Source organism: Mya arenaria, chromosome 2, assembly GCF_026914265.1.
Source record: "Mya arenaria isolate MELC-2E11 chromosome 2, ASM2691426v1".
NCBI classification, from domain to species: Eukaryota; Metazoa; Mollusca; class Bivalvia; order Myida; family Myidae; genus Mya; species Mya arenaria.
The window spans coordinates 69,963,198-69,985,146 of NC_069123.1; the positions used below are offsets into that span (position 1 = coordinate 69,963,198).

Sequence of the window (21,949 nt, forward strand, 5' to 3'; positions counted from 1 at the left end):
TCAGGTCAATACGATTGTGCCTCACTACTCGATGTTTTCTAATCAATACGATTGCGCCTCACTACTCGATGTTTTCTGGTCAATACGATTGTGCCTTACCACTCGATGTTTTCTGGTCAATACGATTGTGCATCACTACTCGACGTTTTCTGGTCAATAGGATTATGCCTCACTACTCGATGCGTTCTGGTCAATACGATTGTGCCTCACAACTCGATGTTTTCAGGTCAATACGATAGTGCCTCGCTACTCGATGTTTCCAGGTCAATACGATTGTGCTTCGCTACTCGATGTTTATAGGTCAATACGATTACGCCTCTTTACTTGATGTTTTCATGTCAATACGATTGTGCCTCGCTACTCGATGTTTTCAGGTCAATACGATTGTGGCTCACTACTCGATGGTTTCTAATCAATACGATTGCGCCTCACTACTCGATGTTTTCTGGTCAATACGATTATGCCTTACCACTCGATGTTTTCTGGTCAATACGATTGTGCATCACTACTCGACGTTTTCTGGTCAAAACGATTATGCCTCACTACTCGATGTTTTCAGGTCAATACGATTGTGGCTCACTACGCAATGGTTTCTAATCAATACGATTGCGCCTCACTACTCGATGTTTTCTGGTCAATACGATTGTGCCTTACCACTCGATGTTTTCTGGTCAATACGATTGTGTATCACTACTCGACGTTTTCTGGTCAATAGGATTATGCCTCACTACTCGATGTTTTCTGGTCAATACGATTGTGCCTCACAACTCGATGTTTTCAGGTCAATACGATTGTGCCTCACTACTCGATGATTTCGCAGTTTATAGTTTGTATACTTAGCATGTGAAAGTCAGGTGATTAGTACAGATTTTACATAATATTATACTGACGCGGTAGACAAACCCCGTAAATTTCAAATTAGGGAAATACGAAAAACAGCGAAAGATACATGTGTCGTTAGCGATGTGATACATCAGTAATTAAGATTCAATGCGTTGTAGACAGCGATATAAATTATATGTAAGTTTTTTGGCCATTTCCTTTTTTTCTTGCAATTGCTTCATCTGGTGTCAAGTCCTTTTAATGCATTAATTGCAATAGGATACCGATGCACCTCATAAGGGTAAAAGTCATAGTGTCTCTGGCATTAAGTTAACTAAAAACGTTACAAATAGGCCAGCAATTAATCCAGTTTTTTCAAAACTGTTTTGAAATGCATTACAGTGCACTGCTTCATTTCCACAAGTTCATTTTATACTATCAGCATATAATTTTACTTAAGATATTGATATGATTTACACTTTCAGGGTCGCAAACTAGTTAAATGAAATGAAAATACGGGTGCTGTCAAGGTACATTCGTTAGTCCCTGGGAGTTCGAGGCAATGGAATTCGACTGTATCCATCATTTGAAGTATTTTTTTAAAAATCGTTTTGAATAATCAATTCTATGTTAACATACCATAAATGCCCATGCCATAACTACATTGCTACATAACTAAACTTTGCTTTCATAAGACGCTCTTTTACAGCGCTATTCATTTTAAACTTTAGAAATATATATATGATCATGGTTATTTCTCCGTGGTTTCAACTGGTATGTTATATTTAAAAACACATAAGCAAAATTATTTTAAAAGTGTAGTGAAAAAGTGTGATATTACATAAATTCTGTCAATAAATATTGCATTTATTTCCATTGATAATCGTGTTCACGAGCGTCAATAATTTAAGGATAATTGCTGTAAAAACAATTTGATGATGTTACTGTCATTAAAGAAAATATGTTGTTAATTGTTGTTCTTAGTTTTTAACGTGGTCTTTCATCACTACTGTAAAATAGTATATCCAATAAGCCTGCTTAAACATGATCACTGTTGTTAATAGCCATCCGGTGCCCCGTCTTTCCGATAATCAGAGTTGGCCGTGATGTAGTTCCCACATCTCAGAATCCCCTGGACCACACTGAAAGCGCTGTCCGACATTGTAATGTTATGTCCCATTGCCCGTAGCCCGTCTATTACCTCCTGCAATGTGGACATAGGCAAGATATTTATTTGACGTCACAATAATGCCCTTAGCGGTAAAGAGGTTCTGTGCGTGGAACTAATGTCCATGTACGTGTCTTGCATATTAGGCTTCATCTACGTGCGATTAAGACTAATTTACAATTCCTTGGTGATGACCATTATTATCATAGACGACGATCCGAATGGGGATCAGACCTAGGACCCTAGGACCCAGGGTCCGATAACTTTACCCCAAATTAAGACCAATATTTGTATTGCAAGTTGCAGGCACAGCAAGTCTGCTTCAAAATTATACGACGGGCTGAAACACCTGCATTCCCTATACACTATGATGAAACAACAACAAATCAAATTCAACATTATGCCCTTTAAGCCCCTCTCTATCAGAAACAGGTGGAGGATTGAATATAAGTACGTTAAGAAAAAATGCTTTGGTTAATACAAGATGTAAAAGTGTGTGATACATGAAAGGGAACAAACATTTCAAAATTTCAACTGCGGTCAAAGTTTTCATCAGACTGTTTACTGTGGCCGTGGCATTTGATCTTATACCCCCCCCCCCGCCCCGCGTTGTTGATGTTCTATGCAGACATAGTTTAAACAAGACTGTTTGGCCGTTACATTCCCTAATGAAAGCACTAATAATGTTGAATGGCTTGAGCGAAGACCGCCATCACCATCATCATTACCAACACGGTCATGACCACCATCATCTTCAGAAGGGAGAACACGGCATTGAATTAATTATGTATTGTATATTTGGGTTCCTTCCCCTGTAGTAGATTGTTTTTCGTTATTTGTGGAATTATTATGCAATGTAGTTCCGATGAGGTCACAAGCAGAACTGCCAGTAATTTTCGAATTCATAGGAGTTTTCCCTTCCATATCCATATTTTAAAGTTTGTTAAACATTGATACATTCAAATTATTACACATTTGATTCCTTCTGAATAAACATAAAATAATTTGTAAACCAAACATTATTCCAGGTATGTTTCATAAACTGATTTGTATTAATTCTGGTACTCTTAAGTAAAATTTTCAACTCCACATTGACTCAGTTAAATGTTCTGGTCTATTACAAAAGTCTTGAGGTAAAGCTAAAAATAATACGAGTCGTCTATGGATCAAAGGCAACTTACCACTAAAGTTGCATTTGCAACCCCCTAGGACAAACTGTTCTCGTGTAATTGTGCTTATAAAATAGGACACACAAATATACTAATGCACTTGATTCCCCGAAATTAGATTCATGGAGCCATCTTCTGGTCAAGGGCAATATTTAAGCGAAGTATGATGGTCCTAGGTCTGTTCGTTTTAAACATATACTGCGGATAAGGTTTTTTAAGACTGTTGACCGTAACCTATAAATTTGATGTTCTGAACTTCAAATAACAGGGACCATCTATTGGTCAAGGGCAACATACCACTGAAGTCCCATGTTACTAGGGAAAAACTTCTCGAGTTATTGTGGGCAAAAAGCTTTCCTAAGACTATTTATTTTGACTTTGACTACTGACTACAAAAACAATAGCGATCATCTACTGGACTAGGGTACCCTTCCACTGAAGTTTCTTGATCCTATGGCAAGCCGATCCCTACTTATATGCGGACAACACTTATTGGGACTCCCGACAGACCTACCTTCCGACCTACAAATGCAAATCTGTTTGATCCTTTTTTCAAAATGGGCTTAAACAGTAGTATATTAAGCATGTATAACACTTAGACTAAAACTGGAATATAAATGAGCACCCACTAGACAAGTTATGTATTTGAATTAAAAACTAAATATATATGAATGTAGAAATACCCCTGGGAATCCTGTCTGTATCTGGAGTGTTTCAGGGAAAAGCTGGTGATGAACCCTCGGGTAGTCTATCGCCTCTTTGATACCCCAATCCCAATCAAGAGTCGCGACTGTCACCTTAAATAGGACATGGGAATAGTAAGCAATTATCAACACCTCAAATCGCATAATGTATAGGTATTACCGTTAATAACAAATTTGACTTAAATGATCAAACAAAAAATGCACAACTATGATTTAGATACACATACAATTATATAAGGGATGTTTTGGCGCTTTTTAACTGTTTAATTTGTCGCTGCGTTAGTTTAAAAAACATTTTATAAAGGATATTATGTTTTATCTGTTCCTAAATCATATTCGTTTTTATCATTTATGTCAAATGAGTTAAACATGATAATGCATTAATTATTTTTTTGTATCATCCTATATTGTGCACCTTTAACTTATCCATCAATGCGTACTTCAAAATCGCGTTATATTGGGCAAATCTAAGCAAATGTTCGAGATACAGACCGCAAAAGAGCTGCTCGAGGAGGTATCATGATACCTGGTGCTTATGAGAATGGGAAGTATAGTATCAAGATTGTGAATACATAGTTTACATGTACCGTACCAACGCTGTAGCAGGAATAATCCTCGTTCCACCGGAAGCGCCAACCACGAGCTGTACATCCCCGTTGCGGTCAATCACCAAACTCGGGGTCATGGAAGATAGGGGGCGCTTCCAAGGTTCTATGAAGTTAGCTTCCGAGGCGGGAACACCGAAGGAGTTGATAGTGCCGGGCGTTGAGAAATCGTCCATTTCGTTGTTAAACACAATGCCTGTACGGGTTCCGACCACTTTGGAACCAAAACTGGAATACATTCATATCTGTACAATATGTGTATTTTTTATTATATATTATTACCAATGTGGTACCTATATTGAACAACGAATACAATACAAACTCAATTTGTAATATCAATTTAAAAGAAACATTAACTATCGCCTATGCACCATTAAAATTTGAGCCGAATGGGCCGTCAACATTCTTAAGGCGACAATAACAGGTATAGCTTATTTAAATGCCCCCCTTCCCCCCACCCCCACACACACACACCAAACAATAAAAATAAAATAAAAATGACGGTAGTGGGTAGGTCGACATTTTACTAGTTATTGTTAAGCTCTAAATATCATCTTCACACTTAAATCCGTCGTCATTTTGTATGGATCACCGTTAACTATAGTTCTCTGTAAGACTTCATTTACGCGTCTTTCCGGAGCAAAGAAATATCGAAATGATATATCCAAAGGAAAACAATCAAATGCCAGAAAAAAAAATTGTTCGATGACAATACAAACATAAAGGTCGTGAACCCGCAAATAAACATTTTGTACGCATAATCTAAGAACTGATACGCCTAATAGTTTGTCCGCCTCGTAGTTTCCCTTACAAGAGATTGATGGTACTGGTGATTGAGACAGCGTCCCCATTCGGTCCTAGGACAGAGAGATGTGAGGTTCCGTTATCCCAGATGTTGAAAAACATAGGTTGGTAATAGTCCGCCTCGAACGTCGAACAGTCGCTGATCCGTTCACGTCGCGCCGCTCCGAAAGTGGGGTCCGTCATGTTACGTACCAGCTGGGAAAAGATTGGTTAGCTCATTAATGTTGATACAATTATGAAACGAGTTCAACGAATTGATATCATGTGAATACCTTAAAATTGACGAAACTTAAATTTATTTTTCTAAACCTGTAGTATAAATTGCAATACTTTTCAACGATGATGATTAAGTTTTTGCATCCTCATAGTGGTCGTTCATAATTTTGTTATCTTACTTTGTTGCGGATGTTTCATTAGTGTGTTATCTAACGCTGTGGGGATGTTTCATTAGTGTGTTATCTTTCGCTGTTGGGATGTTTCATCAGTGTGTTATCTTACGCTGATGGGATGTTTCATCAGTGTGATATCTTACGCTTTGGGGTCGTTTCATCAGTGTGTTATCTTTCGCAGTGGGGACGTTTCATAAGTGTGTTATGTAACGCTGTTGGGTGTGTTTAATGGGTTGTTTTACAAATGTGTGTTATCTCACGCTGTTGATGATGTTTCACCAGCGTCTTATCTTACGCTGTGGGGATGTTTCATCAGTGTGTTATCTTACGCTGGTGGGGATGTTTCATCAGTGTGTTATCTAACGCTGATGGGGATGTTTCATTAGTGTGTTATCTTACGCTGATGGGGATGTTTCATTTGTGTGTTATCTTACGCTTTTGGGTCGTTTCATCATCAGTGTGTTATCTTTCGCAGTGGGGACGTTTCATAAGTGTGTTATGTAACGCTGTTGGGTGTGTTTAATGGGTTGTTTTACAAATGTGTGTTATCTCACGCTGTTGATGATGTTTCACCAGCGTCTTATCTTACGCTGTGGGGATGTTTCATCAGTGTGTTATCTTACGCTGGTGGGGATGTTTCATTAGTCTGTTATCTTACGTTGCTTGGAATGTTTCACAAGTGTGTTATTTTACGCTGTTGAGAATTTTGCAGTGTGTTATATTACGCGATGCTGTTAAGTTTTAAAGTGTGTTATCTTACGTTTTTGGGGATGTTTAACCAGGGTGTTATCTTACGCTGTAGGGGGTGTTTGATCAGTGTGTTTGATCTTTGCTGTTGGGGATATTTAACCAGTGTGTTTTCTTACGCTGTTTTGAGTGTTTTATCAGTATGTTATCTTACCCTGTTGGGGGATGTTTCATCAGTGTGTTATCTTACGCTGTAGGGGGTGTTTCATCAGTGTGTTATCTTACGCTGGTGGGGATGTTTCATTAGTCTGTTATCTTACGTTGCTTGGAATGTTTCACAAGTGTGTTATTTTACGCTGTTGAGAATTTTGCAGTGTGTTATATTACGCGATGCTGTTAAGTTTTAAAGTGTGTTATCTTACGTTTTTGGGGATGTTTAACCAGGGTGTTATCTTACGCTGTAGGGGGTGTTTGATCAGTGTGTTTGATCTTTGCTGTTGGGGATATTTAACCAGTGTGTTTTCTTACGCTGTTTTGAGTGTTTTATCAGTATGTTATCTTACCCTGTTGGGGGATGTTTTATCAGTGTGTTATCTTACGCTGTAGGGGGTGTTTCATTAGTATGTTATCTTATGCTGTGGGGATGTTTCATCAGTGTGTTATCTTACGCTGTATGAGATGTTCCATAAGTAAGTTGTCTTGCTCTCTTGTGTATGTTTCACAAGTGTGTTATCTTACACTGTTGGGGATGTTTCATCAGTGCGTTATCTTGCGCTATTGCGGATGTTTCATCAATGTGTTATCTTGTTCTGTTATGTATGTGTTACAAGTGTGTTATTTTACTCTGAGGATTAAGATCAGTGTGTTATCTTACGCTGTTTGGGATGTTTTACCAGTGTGTTATGTAACGCAATGGGATGTGTGTTAACCAGTTTGTTATCCAACGCTTTGCTCCTAGTTTCACCAGGGTATCATTTTACGCTGTGGGATGTTTAACCAGTTGTTGTCTTAAGTTTCGGTGCATTTTTACCAGTATGTTATGTTACATTTTGGGAGATCTGAAGTATCCGTATGAGAAATACTTTCGGACCATCCGGCATGCTCACGAACAGCCATACCCAAACGAATTCAGGACTCGGACACGGAACTCTTTAACGTAGTTAGAAGCCAGTGTTCAAACCACTACGCTTACAGGGCATCCGGTTTCTCCATGATTTTTTTTTAATTATTTTCTCTACCTCATCAACATAGTCTCGAAATGCGGGTGTTCCAACTTGGTTGTCGCCAAGTTGCGTGCGCAGCGCGTAGGCATGTTTAAAAGATTCCACCATGCGATGCCATGTTCTCTTTGCTTTCGGCACAGTTGACACGCTGTCGTTAGAAAATCGGAACTCTGGAATAGAGATGAGATCTTATTAGTTTAATAGGCACTAAGTAGTTCATCTCTTGGGGGAAAAGCCATGATCTCTTGGTTGAGTGATGGACACGTATTACAACATTTATTTTTGAAATTAGACTGCATATCTGTTAAACAATCCACAAAAATAATCTTCCGGATATAACTCACCATTGAGGATATTAAGGATGAATAGGTAGACGGCCCCGCCCGAGGGTGGGCGCGGAGAGTAGACCACGTGACCAGAGTCCAACCGGAAGGTGAGCGGCTCTTCTATCCGTACGGTATAATTAGCAAGATCTTCTTCCGTTATGATGCCACCTAGAGCACAAATTAAAATGCAGGTTTAACGTTTTATAATTAAACAATGAGGCCTTGGTATACCCTCAGGCAGTTTGAAATGCGGATAGTGACTTGAAGAATATGCTGACCGTGCCTTTATGTGGCTCTAGGAAATGGTGGAGTAGTCTTTTATGCATTGTCAACCAACAGTGGACTTTGGACTGCAGGCGTATCGTACCAATGAACTCCTCCCTTGGACGTTAGCAGAGGACTGATTGACAAAACGTTCGAGGTGAATAATATTGCTGCTGAACATGTGACCTAGGAAGTCGAAAAAAGGGGGTTCCATAGTATCACAAAGCAATTCGCAGCAAAATAACCGTCGCGTTAACGGACATGGGGCGCGAGTTTTGGACCTACAAACCAGAAACGAGGGACCTCCTACGCAGCCACATACCACTTGGGTGGTTTGCTGAAGTCTCCTCGATGGTGAAACCCATCATGTATCTCCTGGTTGAATGTTCCAGCAAGGTCACCGTGACAGTAAACCCATTTAAGCGGACTGCTGTGAAACATATTGAGTGCATTTTCTTTGGTGAGGAAAGTTCAATTACATAAATGCTTTGTAGAAAAAACTTGAAATTGATTATTGTTTACATAGCTTTATGAACCCAACGAAGTACATTAAACTTATCATGCGTAATAATATATACAAATGTCATTTTGTTTTCATTTAAAATGTGTATTAATCTTAAATTTAAAAGTTAGCGGTAAATATAAGATTTAATTATTATTGATCATATTCATTATTCTGCATTCGTTCAAGGACGATGTTTTCCACTTGTAAACATCATTGGCTCCAAGACCGCTCAACGTGCATCACGCGTTTGATTGCGCGCCAAGACCGCTCAACGTGCATCACGCGTTTGATTGCGCGCCAAGACCGCTCAACGTGCATCACGCGTTTGATTGCGCGCCAAAACTATAAAAAGATAAAAGGTTATTACGCACGCGAGTAGCAGTTGAAAATGTATAGTTAGGCTGTAGTAGACTTAAGAAACGCAAATCGAAATCAGTTGTCGTTAGATCTACTTTTTGACATTACATGACATGTTTAAAGAATTAATGCGCCGGGGTTACGAAATGGGACGTATGCGGTTTAAAATAGTGCGAATTTAAAGACCTCTTTACTTGAATCATAAAAGTACAACCTTAATGTGAATTTAAAGCAAGCCTTAGAATCTTAAATAAATTTTGGTGAGGAAATGAGGGGAGTATATAGTTATAGATCATTACGCAGAGAACGGAAATATGGTGCCTAAAAGACACTGCCTCACTTTCTACTACAAATAGTAAAATTATCTTCAGTCAACATCGGGTTTCATTTAATTAACTTTACACCAGCAATACACTTGCGAGATGAAAGATGCTAGCGCTCGTTCGTTTTTATTATTTGATCTAGGGGCTTAACTAGAAAATAAAGCCACAGTTTCGAAACATCCTTACACGTGCATGTTGTCATAGCAAACATGTTTCATGCTTATATTATTATCGCATGTCCAGAATTGATTTGCGGGACGATACAACCAAACTATGTCAATGTTCCTAACCTGCGTCCTGTATATCTGCAGCGATATTAGCCGAGAGGCTCCCATTATAGAAGGCGTCCGGTCCCTCTTCCGCTATAGTTTCTAGGGTCTGGGCTAGTTTAGGGGCCTTCATCGTCTCCCCCTTCTTATAAATGCCGTTGGTTGCTGGGTTGGTTAGGAGATCGCTGAAGCATAAATCTAAGTAGGCGAATAGTTCATGCACTTGGACGTATCGAACAAAGTAATCAGCGAAATTTAGAAAACAACAATCGCAAGACGTTTAGTTTTAGTTCAGTATTTGTATTTGCATAATATTAGCCTGAGCCACAAAAAGTTAATTCATTCATTCAAGTGCCATACATGGGCAGTGTATATAATTTCTTACCGTAAATTCGGAAAATCGGGAAAGAATCTGCTGGTACTTCTAATCGCAGCCTCCAGTGCGTTTCCAACTTTAAATCCCTCTTTACAAAGTTTAATTGCTGGCTGTAGAAGTTGTTTCCATGGCAACCGCCCACCCAGCTTCCACGCCTTATATAGACCTTTTATTTCTCCAGGAATACCGATGGCCAATCCACCTAAAGGAGAAAAAGGTTTACATACATTTTTGTTCCATAACATGTACGTTTTGTTTCTATATTGCGACCTGCGCGTAACCCTGCAATCGCCTGTACTCCGAAAAGTACGATTTGCGCATAACTTTGCAACCGGCAAACCTCGTACCTCGCCAGTTAAAATTAATAAAGCCTAACCACTCAAAGTTTTCTGGAATGACGATTGTGCCTAGCTTACATCGCCGATCACTACTTGATGTTGTTTGCTCAATATGATTGCGATATTTATTGGTCAGTACGATAGCGCCTCACTACGCGATATTTATTGGTCAGCACGATTGCGCCTCACTACGCGATGTTTTCTGGACAGAACGATTGCGCCACACTACGCGATGTTTTCTGGTCAATACGATTGCGCCACACTACTCGATGTTTTCTGGTCAATACGATTGCGCCTCACTACTCGATGTTTTCTGGTCAATACAATTGTGCCTCACTACTCGATGTGTTCGGGGCAATACGATTGCGCCACACTACTCGATGTTTTCTGGCCACTTTGATTGCGCCACACTATTCGATGTTTTCTGGTCAATACGATTGCGCCTCACTACTCGTTGTTTTCATGTCAATACGATTGCGCCACACAACCCGATGTTTTCAGGCCAATTCGATTGCGCCACACTATTCGATGTTTTAAGGTCAATACGATTGCGCCTCACTACTCGATGTTTTCGGGTCAATACGATTACGCCTCACTACTCGATGTTTTCTAGTCAATACGATTGCGCCTCACTACTCGATGTTTTCTAGTCAATACGATTGCGCCTCACCACTCGATATTTTCTGTCAATACGATTGTGCCTCACCACTCGATGTTTTCTGGTCAATACTATTGCTCCTCACCACTCGATGTTTTCAGGTCAATACGATTGCGCCTCACAACTCGATAATTTGTAGTCAATACGATTGTGCCTCACTACTCGATGTTTTCTGGTCAATACGATTGTGACTCACCACTCGATGTTTTCCAGACAATACGATTATGCCTCACCACTCATGCTTTCTAGTCAATACGACCTGCCTTGCTACTCGATGTTTTCTGGTCAATACGATAGTGCCTCGCTACTCGATGTTTACAGGTCAATACGATTGTGCCTCGCTACTCGATGTTTTCTGGTCAATACGATTGTGCCACACCACTCGATGTTTACAGGTCAAAACGATTGTCCCTCGCTACTCGATGTTTACAGGTCAATACGACTGTGCATCGACATTCGATGTTTTCTAGTCAATACGACTGTGCCTTGCTACTCGATGTTTACACGTCAATACGACTGTGCCTCGCTACTCGATGTTTTCTGGTCAATACGATTGTGCTTCGCTACTCGATGTTTATAGGTCAATACGATTACGCCTCTTTACTTGATGTATTCATGTCAATACGATTGTGCCTCGCTACTCGATGTTTTCAGGTCAATACGATTGTGGCTCACTACTCGATGGTTTCAAATCAATACGATTGCGCCTCACTACTCGATGTTTTCTGGTCAATACGATTGTGCCTTACCACTCGATGTTTTCTGGTCAATACGATTGTGCATCACTACTCGACGTTTTCTGGTCAATACGATTATGCCTCACTACTCGATGTTTTCTGGTCAATACGATTGTGCCTTACCACTCGATGTTTTCTGGTCAATACGATTGCGCATCACTTCTTGATTTGTTAGGGTCAATACAATTGCGCCTCACTGCTCGATGTTTTCTGGTCAATACGATTGTGGCTCACTACTCGATGGTTTCTAATCAATACGATTGCGCCTCACTACTCGATGTTTTCTGGTCAATACGATTGTGCCTTACCACTCGATGTTTTCTGGTCAATACGAGTGTGCATCACTACTCGACGTTTTCTGGTCAATAGGATTATGCCTCACTACTCGATGTTTTCTGGTCAATACGATTGTGCCTCACAACTCGATGTTTTCAGGTCAATACGATTGTGCCTCACTACTCGATGTTTTCTGGTCAATACGATTGTCCCTGACTACCCGATGTTTTCTGGTCAATACGATTATGCCTCACTGCTCGATGTTTTCAGGTCAATACGACTGTTCCTCACTTCTCGATATATTCTGGTCAATACGATTGCGCCTCACTACTTGATGTTTTCATGTCAATACGATTATGCCTAGCTACTCGATGTTTTCTGGTCAATACGATTGTGCCTCACTACTCGCTGTTTTCAGGTCAATACGATTGTGCCTCACTACTCGCTGTTTTCAGGTCAATACGATTGTGCCTCGCTACTCGATGTTTAAAGGTCAATACGAGTGCGTCTCACTACTCCATGTTTCAGGTCAATACGATTGCGCCTCACTACTCGATGTTTTATAGTCAATACGATTGCGCCTCACCACTCGATGTTTTCTTGTCAATACGATTGCGCCTCACAACTCGATGTGTTCAGGTCAATACGATTGCGCCTCACTATTTGATGCTTACAGGTCAATACGATTGCGCCTCACCACTCGATGTTTATAGGTCAATACAATTATACCTCACTACTCGATGTTTTCTGGTCAATACGCTTGTGCCTCACCACTCGATGTTTTCAGGTCAAAACGATTATGCCTCACAACTCGATGCTTACAGGTCAATACAACTGCGCCTCACCACTCTATGTTTACAGGTCAAAACGATTGTACCTCGCTACTCGATGTTTCAAGGTCAATACGACTGTGCCTCGATATTCGATGTTTTCTAGTCAATACGACTGTGCCTCGCTACTCGATGTTTACAGGTCAATACGATTGTGACTCACCACTCGATGTTTTCCAGACAATACGATTATGCCTCGCTACTCGATGTTTCCAGGTCAATACGATTGTGCCTGGCTACTCGATCTTTATAGGTCAATACGATTACGCCTCTTTACTTGATGTTTTCATGTCAATACGATTGTGCCTCGCTACTCGATGTTTTCTGGTCAATACGATTGTGGCTCACTACTCGATGGTTTCTAGTCAATACGATTGTCCCTGACTACCCGATGTTTTCTGGTCAATACGATTGTGCCTCACTACTCGATGTTTTCAGGTCAATACGATTGTGCCTCACTTCTCGATGTATTCTGGTCAATACGATTGCGCATCACTACTTGATGTTTTCATGTCAATACGATTATGCCTCACTACTCGATGTTATCTGTCAATACGATTGTGCCTCACTACTCGATGTTTTCAGGTCAATACGATTGTGCCTCGCTACTCGATGTTTAAAGGTCAATACGATTGTGCCTCACTACTCGATGTTTTCTAGTCAATACGATTATGCCTCACTACTCGATGTTTTCTGGTCAATACGATTGTGCCTCACCACTCGATGCTTTCTGGTCAATACGATTATTCCTCACTACTCGATGTTTTCTGGTCAACACGATTATGCCTCACTACTCGATGTTTCAGATCAATACGATTGCGCCCCACTACTCGATGTTTTCTGGTCAATACGAGTGCGTCTCAATACTCGATGTTTCAGGTCAATACGATTGCGCCTCACTACTCGATGTTTTATAATCAATACGATTGTGCCTCACTACTCGATGTTTTCTGGTCAATACGACTGTGCCTCACTACTCGATGTTTACAGGTCAATACGATTGCGTCTCACTACTCGACGTTTCAGGTCAATACGATTGCGCCCCACTACTTTATGTTTCATGTGAATACGATTGCGTCTCACTACTTGATGTTTCAGGTCAATACGATTGCGCAACACTACTCGATCTTTCATGTCAATACGATTGCGTTTCACTACTCGATCTTTCATTTCAATACGATTGTGCCTCACTACTCGATGTTTCAGGTCAATACGATTGTGCCTCGCTACTCGATGTTTTCTGGTCAATACGATTGCGCCTCACTACTCCATCTTTCATGTCAATACGATTGCGTTTCACTATTCGATCTTTCATGTCAATACGATTGCGCCTCTCTACTCGATGTTTTCTGGTCAATACGATTGCGCCTCATAACTCGATGTTTTCTGGTCAATACGATTGCGCCTCACCACTCGATGTTTTCAGGTCAATACGATTGCGCCTCACATCTCGATGTTTTCTGGTCAATACGATTGCGCCTCACCACTCGATGTTTTCTGGTCAATACGATTGCGCCTCACTACTCGATCTTTCATGTCAATACGATTGCGTTTCACTATTCGATCTTTCATTTCAATACGATGTTTTCTGGTCAATACGATTGTGCCTCGCTACTCGATGTTTTCTGGTCAATACGATTATGCCTCACAACTCGATGCTTAAAGGTCAATACGATTGCCTCGCTACTCGATGTTTTCTGGTCAATACGATTGCGCCTCACAACTCGATCTTTCATGTCAATACGATTGCGTTTCACTACTCGATCTTTCATTTCAATACGATTGCGCCTCACTACTCGATGTTTCAGGTCAATACGATTGTGCCTCGCTACTCGATGTTTTCTCGTCAATACGATTGCGCCTCACCACTCGATGTTTTCTGGTCAATACGATTGCGCCTCACTACTCGATCTTTCATGTCAATACGATTGCGTTTCACTATTCGATCTTTCATGTCAATACGATTGCGCCTCTCTACTCGATGTTTTCTGGTCAATACGATTGCGCCTCATAACTCGATGTTTTCTGGTCAATACGATTGCGCCTCACCACTCGATGTTTTCAGGTCAATACGATTGCGCCTCACATCTCGATGTTTTCTGGTCAATACGATTGCGCCTCACCACTCGATGTTTTCTGGTCAATACGATTGCGCCTCACTACTCGATCTTTCATGTCAATACGATTGCGTTTCACTATTCGATCTTTCATTTCAATACGATGTTTTCTGGTCAATACGATTGTGCCTCGCTACTCGATGTTTTCTGGTCAATACGATTATGCCTCACAACTCGATGCTTAAAGGTCAATACGATTGCCTCGCTACTCGATGTTTTCTGGTCAATACGATTGCGCCTCACAACTCGATGTTTTCAGGTCAATACGATTGCGCCTCACTACTCGATGTTTTCTCGTCAATACGATTGCGCCTCACTACTCGATGTTTTCTCGTCAATACGTTTGCGCCTCTCTACTCGATGTTTTCTGGTCAATACGATTGCGCCTCACAACTCGATGTTTTCTGGTCAATACGATTGCGCCTCACCACTCGATGTTTTCAGGTCAATACGATTGCGCCTCACATCTCGATGTTTTCTGGTCAATACGATTGCGCCTCACCACTCGATGTTTTCTGGTCAATACGATTGCGCCTCACTACTCGATCTTTCATGTCAATACGATTGCGTTTCAGTACTCGATCTTTCATTTCAATGCGATGTTTTCTGGTCAATACGATTGTGCCTCGCTACTCGATGTTTTCTGGTCAATACGATTATGCCTCACAACTCAATGCTTAAAGGTCAATACGATTGCCTCGCTACTCGATGTTTTCTGGTCAATACGATTGCGCCTCACAACTCGATGTTTTCAGGTCAATACGATTGCGCCTCACTACTCGATGTTTTCTCGTCAGTTCGATTGCGCCTCACTACTCGATGTTTTCTCGTCAATACGTTTGCGTCTCTCTACTCGATGTTTTCTGGTCAATACGATTGCGCCTCACCACTCGATGTTTTCTGGTAAATACGATTGCGCCTCACCACTCGATGTTTTCAGGTCAATACGATTGCGCCTCACATCTCGATGTTTTCTGGTCAATCCGATTGCGCCTCATTGCTCGATGTTTTCGGGTCAATACGATATCGCCTCACTACTCGATGTTTTCTGGTCAATACGATTGCGCCTCCCTTTTCGTTGTTTTCAGGTCAATACGATTGCGCCTCCCTACTCTTTGTTTTCATGGCAATTCGATTGCGCCTCCCTTATCGTTGTTACAGGTCAATACGATTGCGCCTCACAACTCGATGTTTTCTGGTCAATACGATTGCGCATCATTACTCGATGTTTTCTGGTCAATACGACTGCGCATCATTACTCGATGTTTTCTGGTCAGGTCAATACGATTGCGCATCACTACTCGATTTGTTAGGGTCAATACGATTGCGCCTCATTGCTCGATGTTTTTGGGTCAATACGATTGCCCCTCACTGCTCGATGTTTTCGGGTCAATACGATTGCGCCTCACTACTCGATGTTTTCTGGTCAATACGATTGCGCCTTCCTACTCGTTGTTTTCAGGTCAATACGATTGCGCCTTCCTACTCGTTGTTTTCAGGTCAATACGATTGCGCCTTCCTACTCGTTGTTTTCAGGTTAATACGATTGCGCCTCCCTACTCGTTGTTTTCAGGGCAATTCGATTGCGCCTCCCTTTTCGTTGTTTTCAATTCAAAACGATTGCGCCGCACTACTCGTTGTTTTCAGGTCAATACGATTGCGCCTCACTGCTCGATGTTTTCGGGTCAATACGATTGCGCCTCACTACTCGATGTTTTCTGGTCAATACGATTGCGCCTTCCTATTCGTTGTTTTCAGGTCAATACGATTGCGCCTTCCTACTCGTTGTTTTCAGGTTAATACGATTGCGACTCCCTACTCGCTGTTTTCTGGTCAATACGATTGCGCCTCACTTCTCGATGTTTTCAGGTCAATACGATTGCGACTCCCTACTCGCTGTTTTCTGGTCAATACGATTGCGCCTCACTACTCGTTGTTTTCAGGTCAATACGATTGCGCCTCACTTCTCGTTGTTTTCAGGTCAATACGATTGCGCCTCACTACTCGTTGTTTTCAGGTTAATACGATTGCGCTGCACTACTCGTTGTTTTCTGGTCAATACGATTGCGCTGCACTACTCGTTGTTTTCAGGTCAATACGATTGCGCTGCACTACTCGATGTTTTCTGGTCAATACGACTGAGTCTCACTTATCGATGTTTTCAGGTCAAAACGATTGCGGCTTACTTCTCGATGTTTGCAGATCAATACAATTGCGCCTGACCACTCCATGTTTTAAGGTCAATACCATTGCGATGTTTTCTGGTCAATACAATTGCGCCTCACTACTCCTTACAATATGGAACTCCATCATTAAAACGTATGGTATTCGCAAGTTTAGCTCTTTTATGCCAATGCCCTAAGCTGACTAATGTAAGTATGTGTTAAGTGTTTCCTCGGCAAATTATGGTGGCATATTACTGCCGTAAGATAACCCGTTAACTATATCACGAATTGTTTCGTGTTTACCACTTAAAGTTAATAATAATTATCTAGCTATCGCATTAATATTCTCGAAACCTTTTCCGTAAGATATATATCATAAGACTAAAAACTGGCTTGAATGTGCCCAGAACTACCACCTGTTAGCTTTAAAAGCTGTAAAACATTAACAGGTTAACTAGTTATGGTTTGCGAATTCCACTTAATAATAACATAGTAACTGGTTAACTAGATTGTGTTACCACTGATCTATGAATGCATTGTTGGCTTTTAGCAGTAACTGGTTATCTAGTTAACTAGATAAGATTCGTGTTGGTTAACACCAAACAATTCGCGAACGCTATCATGTTATCTTTCGGCAGTTATAAGCCACCATAGCAGATAGTTACGATTACTTAGATAATTATGATGTAATTATGCTTTTACTAAAGCGCCTCATTTTCTTGATGATGGCTTATGACGACGAACTCGATTTTTATGTACACTGTTTACCCCCAAAGACTAGTATATCATGTAGAAGTTATACCTGTGACGGAAGATGTGTTCTTTTCGGCGGTGAACATGTCACGGTCGGCTCCCGATGGCGCCTGCTCCCGGGCGTTCACCGTCACCACCTTCCCAGAAGCTCTGTAGAAGTTAACAAGCCATGCTCATGCTTGTGGTAAATAGAGCACGGGGCCCACCGTGTATCAGTGTGTTACACGTGCGAACGTTAAAGAACCAGGGTAGTTCGAACAGGGTTACATTCTGATGCACGTGCACATTGCACACACTCTTACACGACTAAGGGGCATAATTCAGAACAGCCACTCTCACTCACACTCCAACCACATTCACGTAAGGGTCACTCAAGTGGTCACTTGAGTGGAACAAGGGGAGTGACACTTAAGTGATCTGTTCGTATTCACACGCCTCGCTAACACTCCACTTCATCAAGTGACCAATACAGTAGAAATACATGTATGTATTCATGATCATATCGGATTATCTATCTAGGGGGTGTTTACATTGTATGTTTACATTATACAATGTAAATTTATGTTTATTTGAGATTTGAATACCTTATTGTTAGAAAAGGCGACAAACAAACGACAATAGTTATTACTCTAAAAGTGAAATTAACAAATAAAACAATTGGTTGATAAAAAAATAAACATTCTGTATTGTAAATAGCTGATGCAAAATGCATTAAAATGCATGTTTATGTTGTTGTTGTTGTTTTTTAATATGTAGCCGTTTTCCATTGTATCAGTGATTTAAATATGCTTTCGTTTATAATCTTGCGTTTGCAGTCTGCAAAAAGCGGTCTTAGCATTTGAAAATAAAGGATGAAAGTTGAAAACACTTCATAAAAAATAGCACAGGCATAGAATTAGCGAATGAATCTACTTCTTATGGGGAAATAACACCTCGGAGTGAAAGAGAACTCCATAAATGTACGGAAAATTGGAGGATAATAATAATAATAATAATAATAATAATAATAATAATAATAATAACAATAATTTATTAATAATAATAATACACAAGCTCCGAAATGAACATGTTGCGTAAAACGTCAAAGCTACCATGTACGTGAAGTTAGCGGCCTATCGGCATATAGGGGCTAGCGGCGTGAAGTAAGCGATCTAATAGCATTAGGGCCGAATTCAGAACAACCACTCTCACTCACACTCAATGAATTAATCCTTTGTAATCGCATAACGGTCGAGATATTTTCGAGTGAAAGGTCTATCCGTATTCACAGGTGTGAGTGAGACTCAAGTGTTTTGCGTGAGTGGGACATTTGTGAGTGCTCGGCTAGGCCTTTGCTTTCTTTGGTGGCGGTGAAGAGGGTCGTTTCCATACCATTGACTCAGCTTTTGTTTCAGGGTCATAGGAGTGTAGCCATGTTTCATCGCACGTGACGATTTTATTTAAGAAATGGTCGCCTTCTCTGGCGTGACGTGCCAGAAAGCACTGTGACGTTTCCACGCGCACGTTTTTTTTTCATTTTCCGACAAAAGTCGCGGCACCCATCGTGCTGAGACTTTCCTCATTCCCAGATCGTTTGTAATTATTTTATGCATTGTGCCGTGCGATAAATCAAACATATCTGCAAGTTCGTCGATGCTTCTTCGTCTGTCGGTAGAAAGCTCGGATGCAACAGCTAGCTTCAATGAGTCACTGGTTACCGGTCTTCCTGCTCGTTTGTCATCGTTGATGTCCTCTCTCCCATTTGAAAATCTCCCGTGCCACTTGTAAACTAAACTTCGCTTACATGATTGTCCGGTGTTTCCCTGGTTCATGAACTTGAGCGTGTCGGTGGGCGTCATTCCGACTCTTACGCAATGCTTCATGACAGCCCGCTTCTCAACATTATCCATTGACGTCATTTACTTGAAGATAATCCTAGTGTGGGTATTTTAAAAGGTCAGCGCACCGTTGTTGTTTATGGTATGACGTCAAAACTTCGTATATACATGATCGACACGTCAAAGTGACGTCAGTAAAAGTCTCGCCTGAATCACACGCTCTTTTCCCGCAAAAATGACGTACTTTATATAACATTGTTATGTTAGATACAGCGCCATTTCAAAGTGCGCCGCTTTGTTGACAGTGTATAGTAATAAATCAATATAAAATATTTAAAATATGAAATAAGTTAGTAATTAATTAATCGTATGTACATATATGTGTTTGTCTTTGCCATAAAATGCTTGTTTTGTAAATGGCCAAAGGCAAATTATGTCGATTGCCAATAAACTTTGAAACTTGTATTTATCACTTGATAAAATGGAGTGTTTGCAACAAGTTACAAGTTTTTATTGGCAAATCGGCATCTTGCCTTTGCCATTTACACATTGCATAAATATCGATATGGCCAAGACACATACGTACATGAACAAATATGATATAAAATGCATATGAAAATGTATATATATTGACATTGTTAGCGTGGAGTGTGAATACGAACAGATCACTTAAGTGTCACTCCCCTTATTCCACTCAAGTGGTCACTTGAGTGACCCTTACGTGAATTTGGTTAGAGCGTAGGTGAGAGTGGATGTTCTGAATTCGGCCCTAATGCTCTCACTGAGACCCACGCTCATTGATATCCGGTTGACGTTTAAAACAATCGTACATACCATACCTTGAGACGGTATATGTTCAACCATTACCAACCTGTTGTAATAGGTTAGAAAGTGGCCACCGCCTATTCCACAGCTCATCATGTTCTGGACACTGGAACACAAGACGGTTGCTACCGCCGCATCCATTGCTGTTCCACCCTGTACCTCCATCACGTGACTAAAATACAACGGCATTGCCTTCTACAGATATATTGTTCATGTTACATTATTATACTAATAGCTACGTTCGCGCCTATTTTCGCCTAAATTGACCTCAAATGAACTTATTTCAGTTTATCGTCATAATTTATATCTAAAAGGATATATATTATATAATGTTTTAACAAGAATTAAATCAATGAATGCAGTTCCATTAGAACTATTTGTTAGATGTGTGCTAAACCAAATATGCCACTTCCGAGTTTTGTAATGAAAACGCGTTTCATTTAAATCTGTCTTTTTATATGAATTCAGTTTTCAATAGATAAAATACAGAAGTTGAAGTCTTTATCGATTTATCCGACTTCATTTCGAAAATATGCATAAAACACCCCCACCCCCACCCGAAACCGCATAATACGAAAATAAGTCGAATAATGGTCACAAAAACCTAGAACCATTTGTATTATTACATATAAGCATATCAAATTACGTACTAAATACACTTAGTTTAGGCAGTAATAGATAATGAAAAATGAATGGGTAAAAAAACGTTAAACCACATGTATGATACTTTGTGGCGAATGCATATGCAGAAAAATTAAGAAACATGGAGTGTTAAGATTCTCCATATTCTTTGCAATAATTCGAGAACCGACCAAATGAAAATAAGGCATTACTTGTTTCCAAATGTATACCCGAAAAATCAAAATATGAAAAACTCGTATGATCATAATTTATGAAAATGAGAGGTAAATTCGTACTTTCCAATCTTCGAACACTCGTCGTTGTCTGCGGCAACGGCCGCAAACCGGTACTTCCCTTCTAAGGAATTGGACGGCGGGTTGTAAAGCGGAGACGCCGTCGGTGATGTCACTCCCAACTGCTCTAGATTATAGACATGTTTACCCAACAGTGAGCATACGTTCCTTTATAGATTTGTTTTTTAGGATGAAATTATATTTATATATTATATTATAATTACATTCCTACCTCTATGTGATTACCTTTCATTGAAATAAAATACAGTCATCAAGGAAGTAAAGAAAAAAACATACCAACGAGGCAAAGATGAACCGTCAGATTCTTGACCTTTACAATAACCGTTTTGGTTATAAAACCAGATTTTGAAAGCTGCAGCCTTAAAGGAAGTTTCCTGGTCAAGATCTGGTAGTTTCCAGTCCCCATACTGCGCATCCGCACGCGTGCACCTGTTTGACAAGTGATCGTGACGTCATCCACAGGAATGTTGCAATCGGAAGATACGATGTAAATCGTTATGACCCTAC

The 21,949-nt window shown here is 40.4% G+C and overlaps 1 protein-coding gene across 1 annotated transcript; it reads right to left on the bottom strand.

Annotated features, from left to right (window-relative positions):
• Positions 1 to 1,268: 1,268 nt before the first annotated feature.
• On the bottom strand, positions 1,269 to 21,489 carry LOC128218369 (glutathione hydrolase 1 proenzyme-like). Its single transcript, XM_052926028.1, has 11 exons — positions 21,425 to 21,489; positions 20,554 to 20,679; positions 17,915 to 18,015; positions 10,001 to 10,193; positions 9,637 to 9,800; positions 7,916 to 8,065; positions 7,587 to 7,741; positions 5,280 to 5,467; positions 4,456 to 4,696; positions 3,843 to 3,956; positions 1,269 to 2,026 (listed from the first exon to the last, which is right to left on the bottom strand). The coding sequence occupies exons 2-11, from the start codon at positions 20,670 to 20,672 to the stop codon at positions 1,880 to 1,882; spliced, it is 1,572 nt and encodes a 523-aa protein (XP_052781988.1). The 5' UTR covers positions 20,673 to 20,679; positions 21,425 to 21,489; the 3' UTR covers positions 1,269 to 1,879.
• Between the last annotated feature and the right edge of the window lie 460 nt (positions 21,490 to 21,949).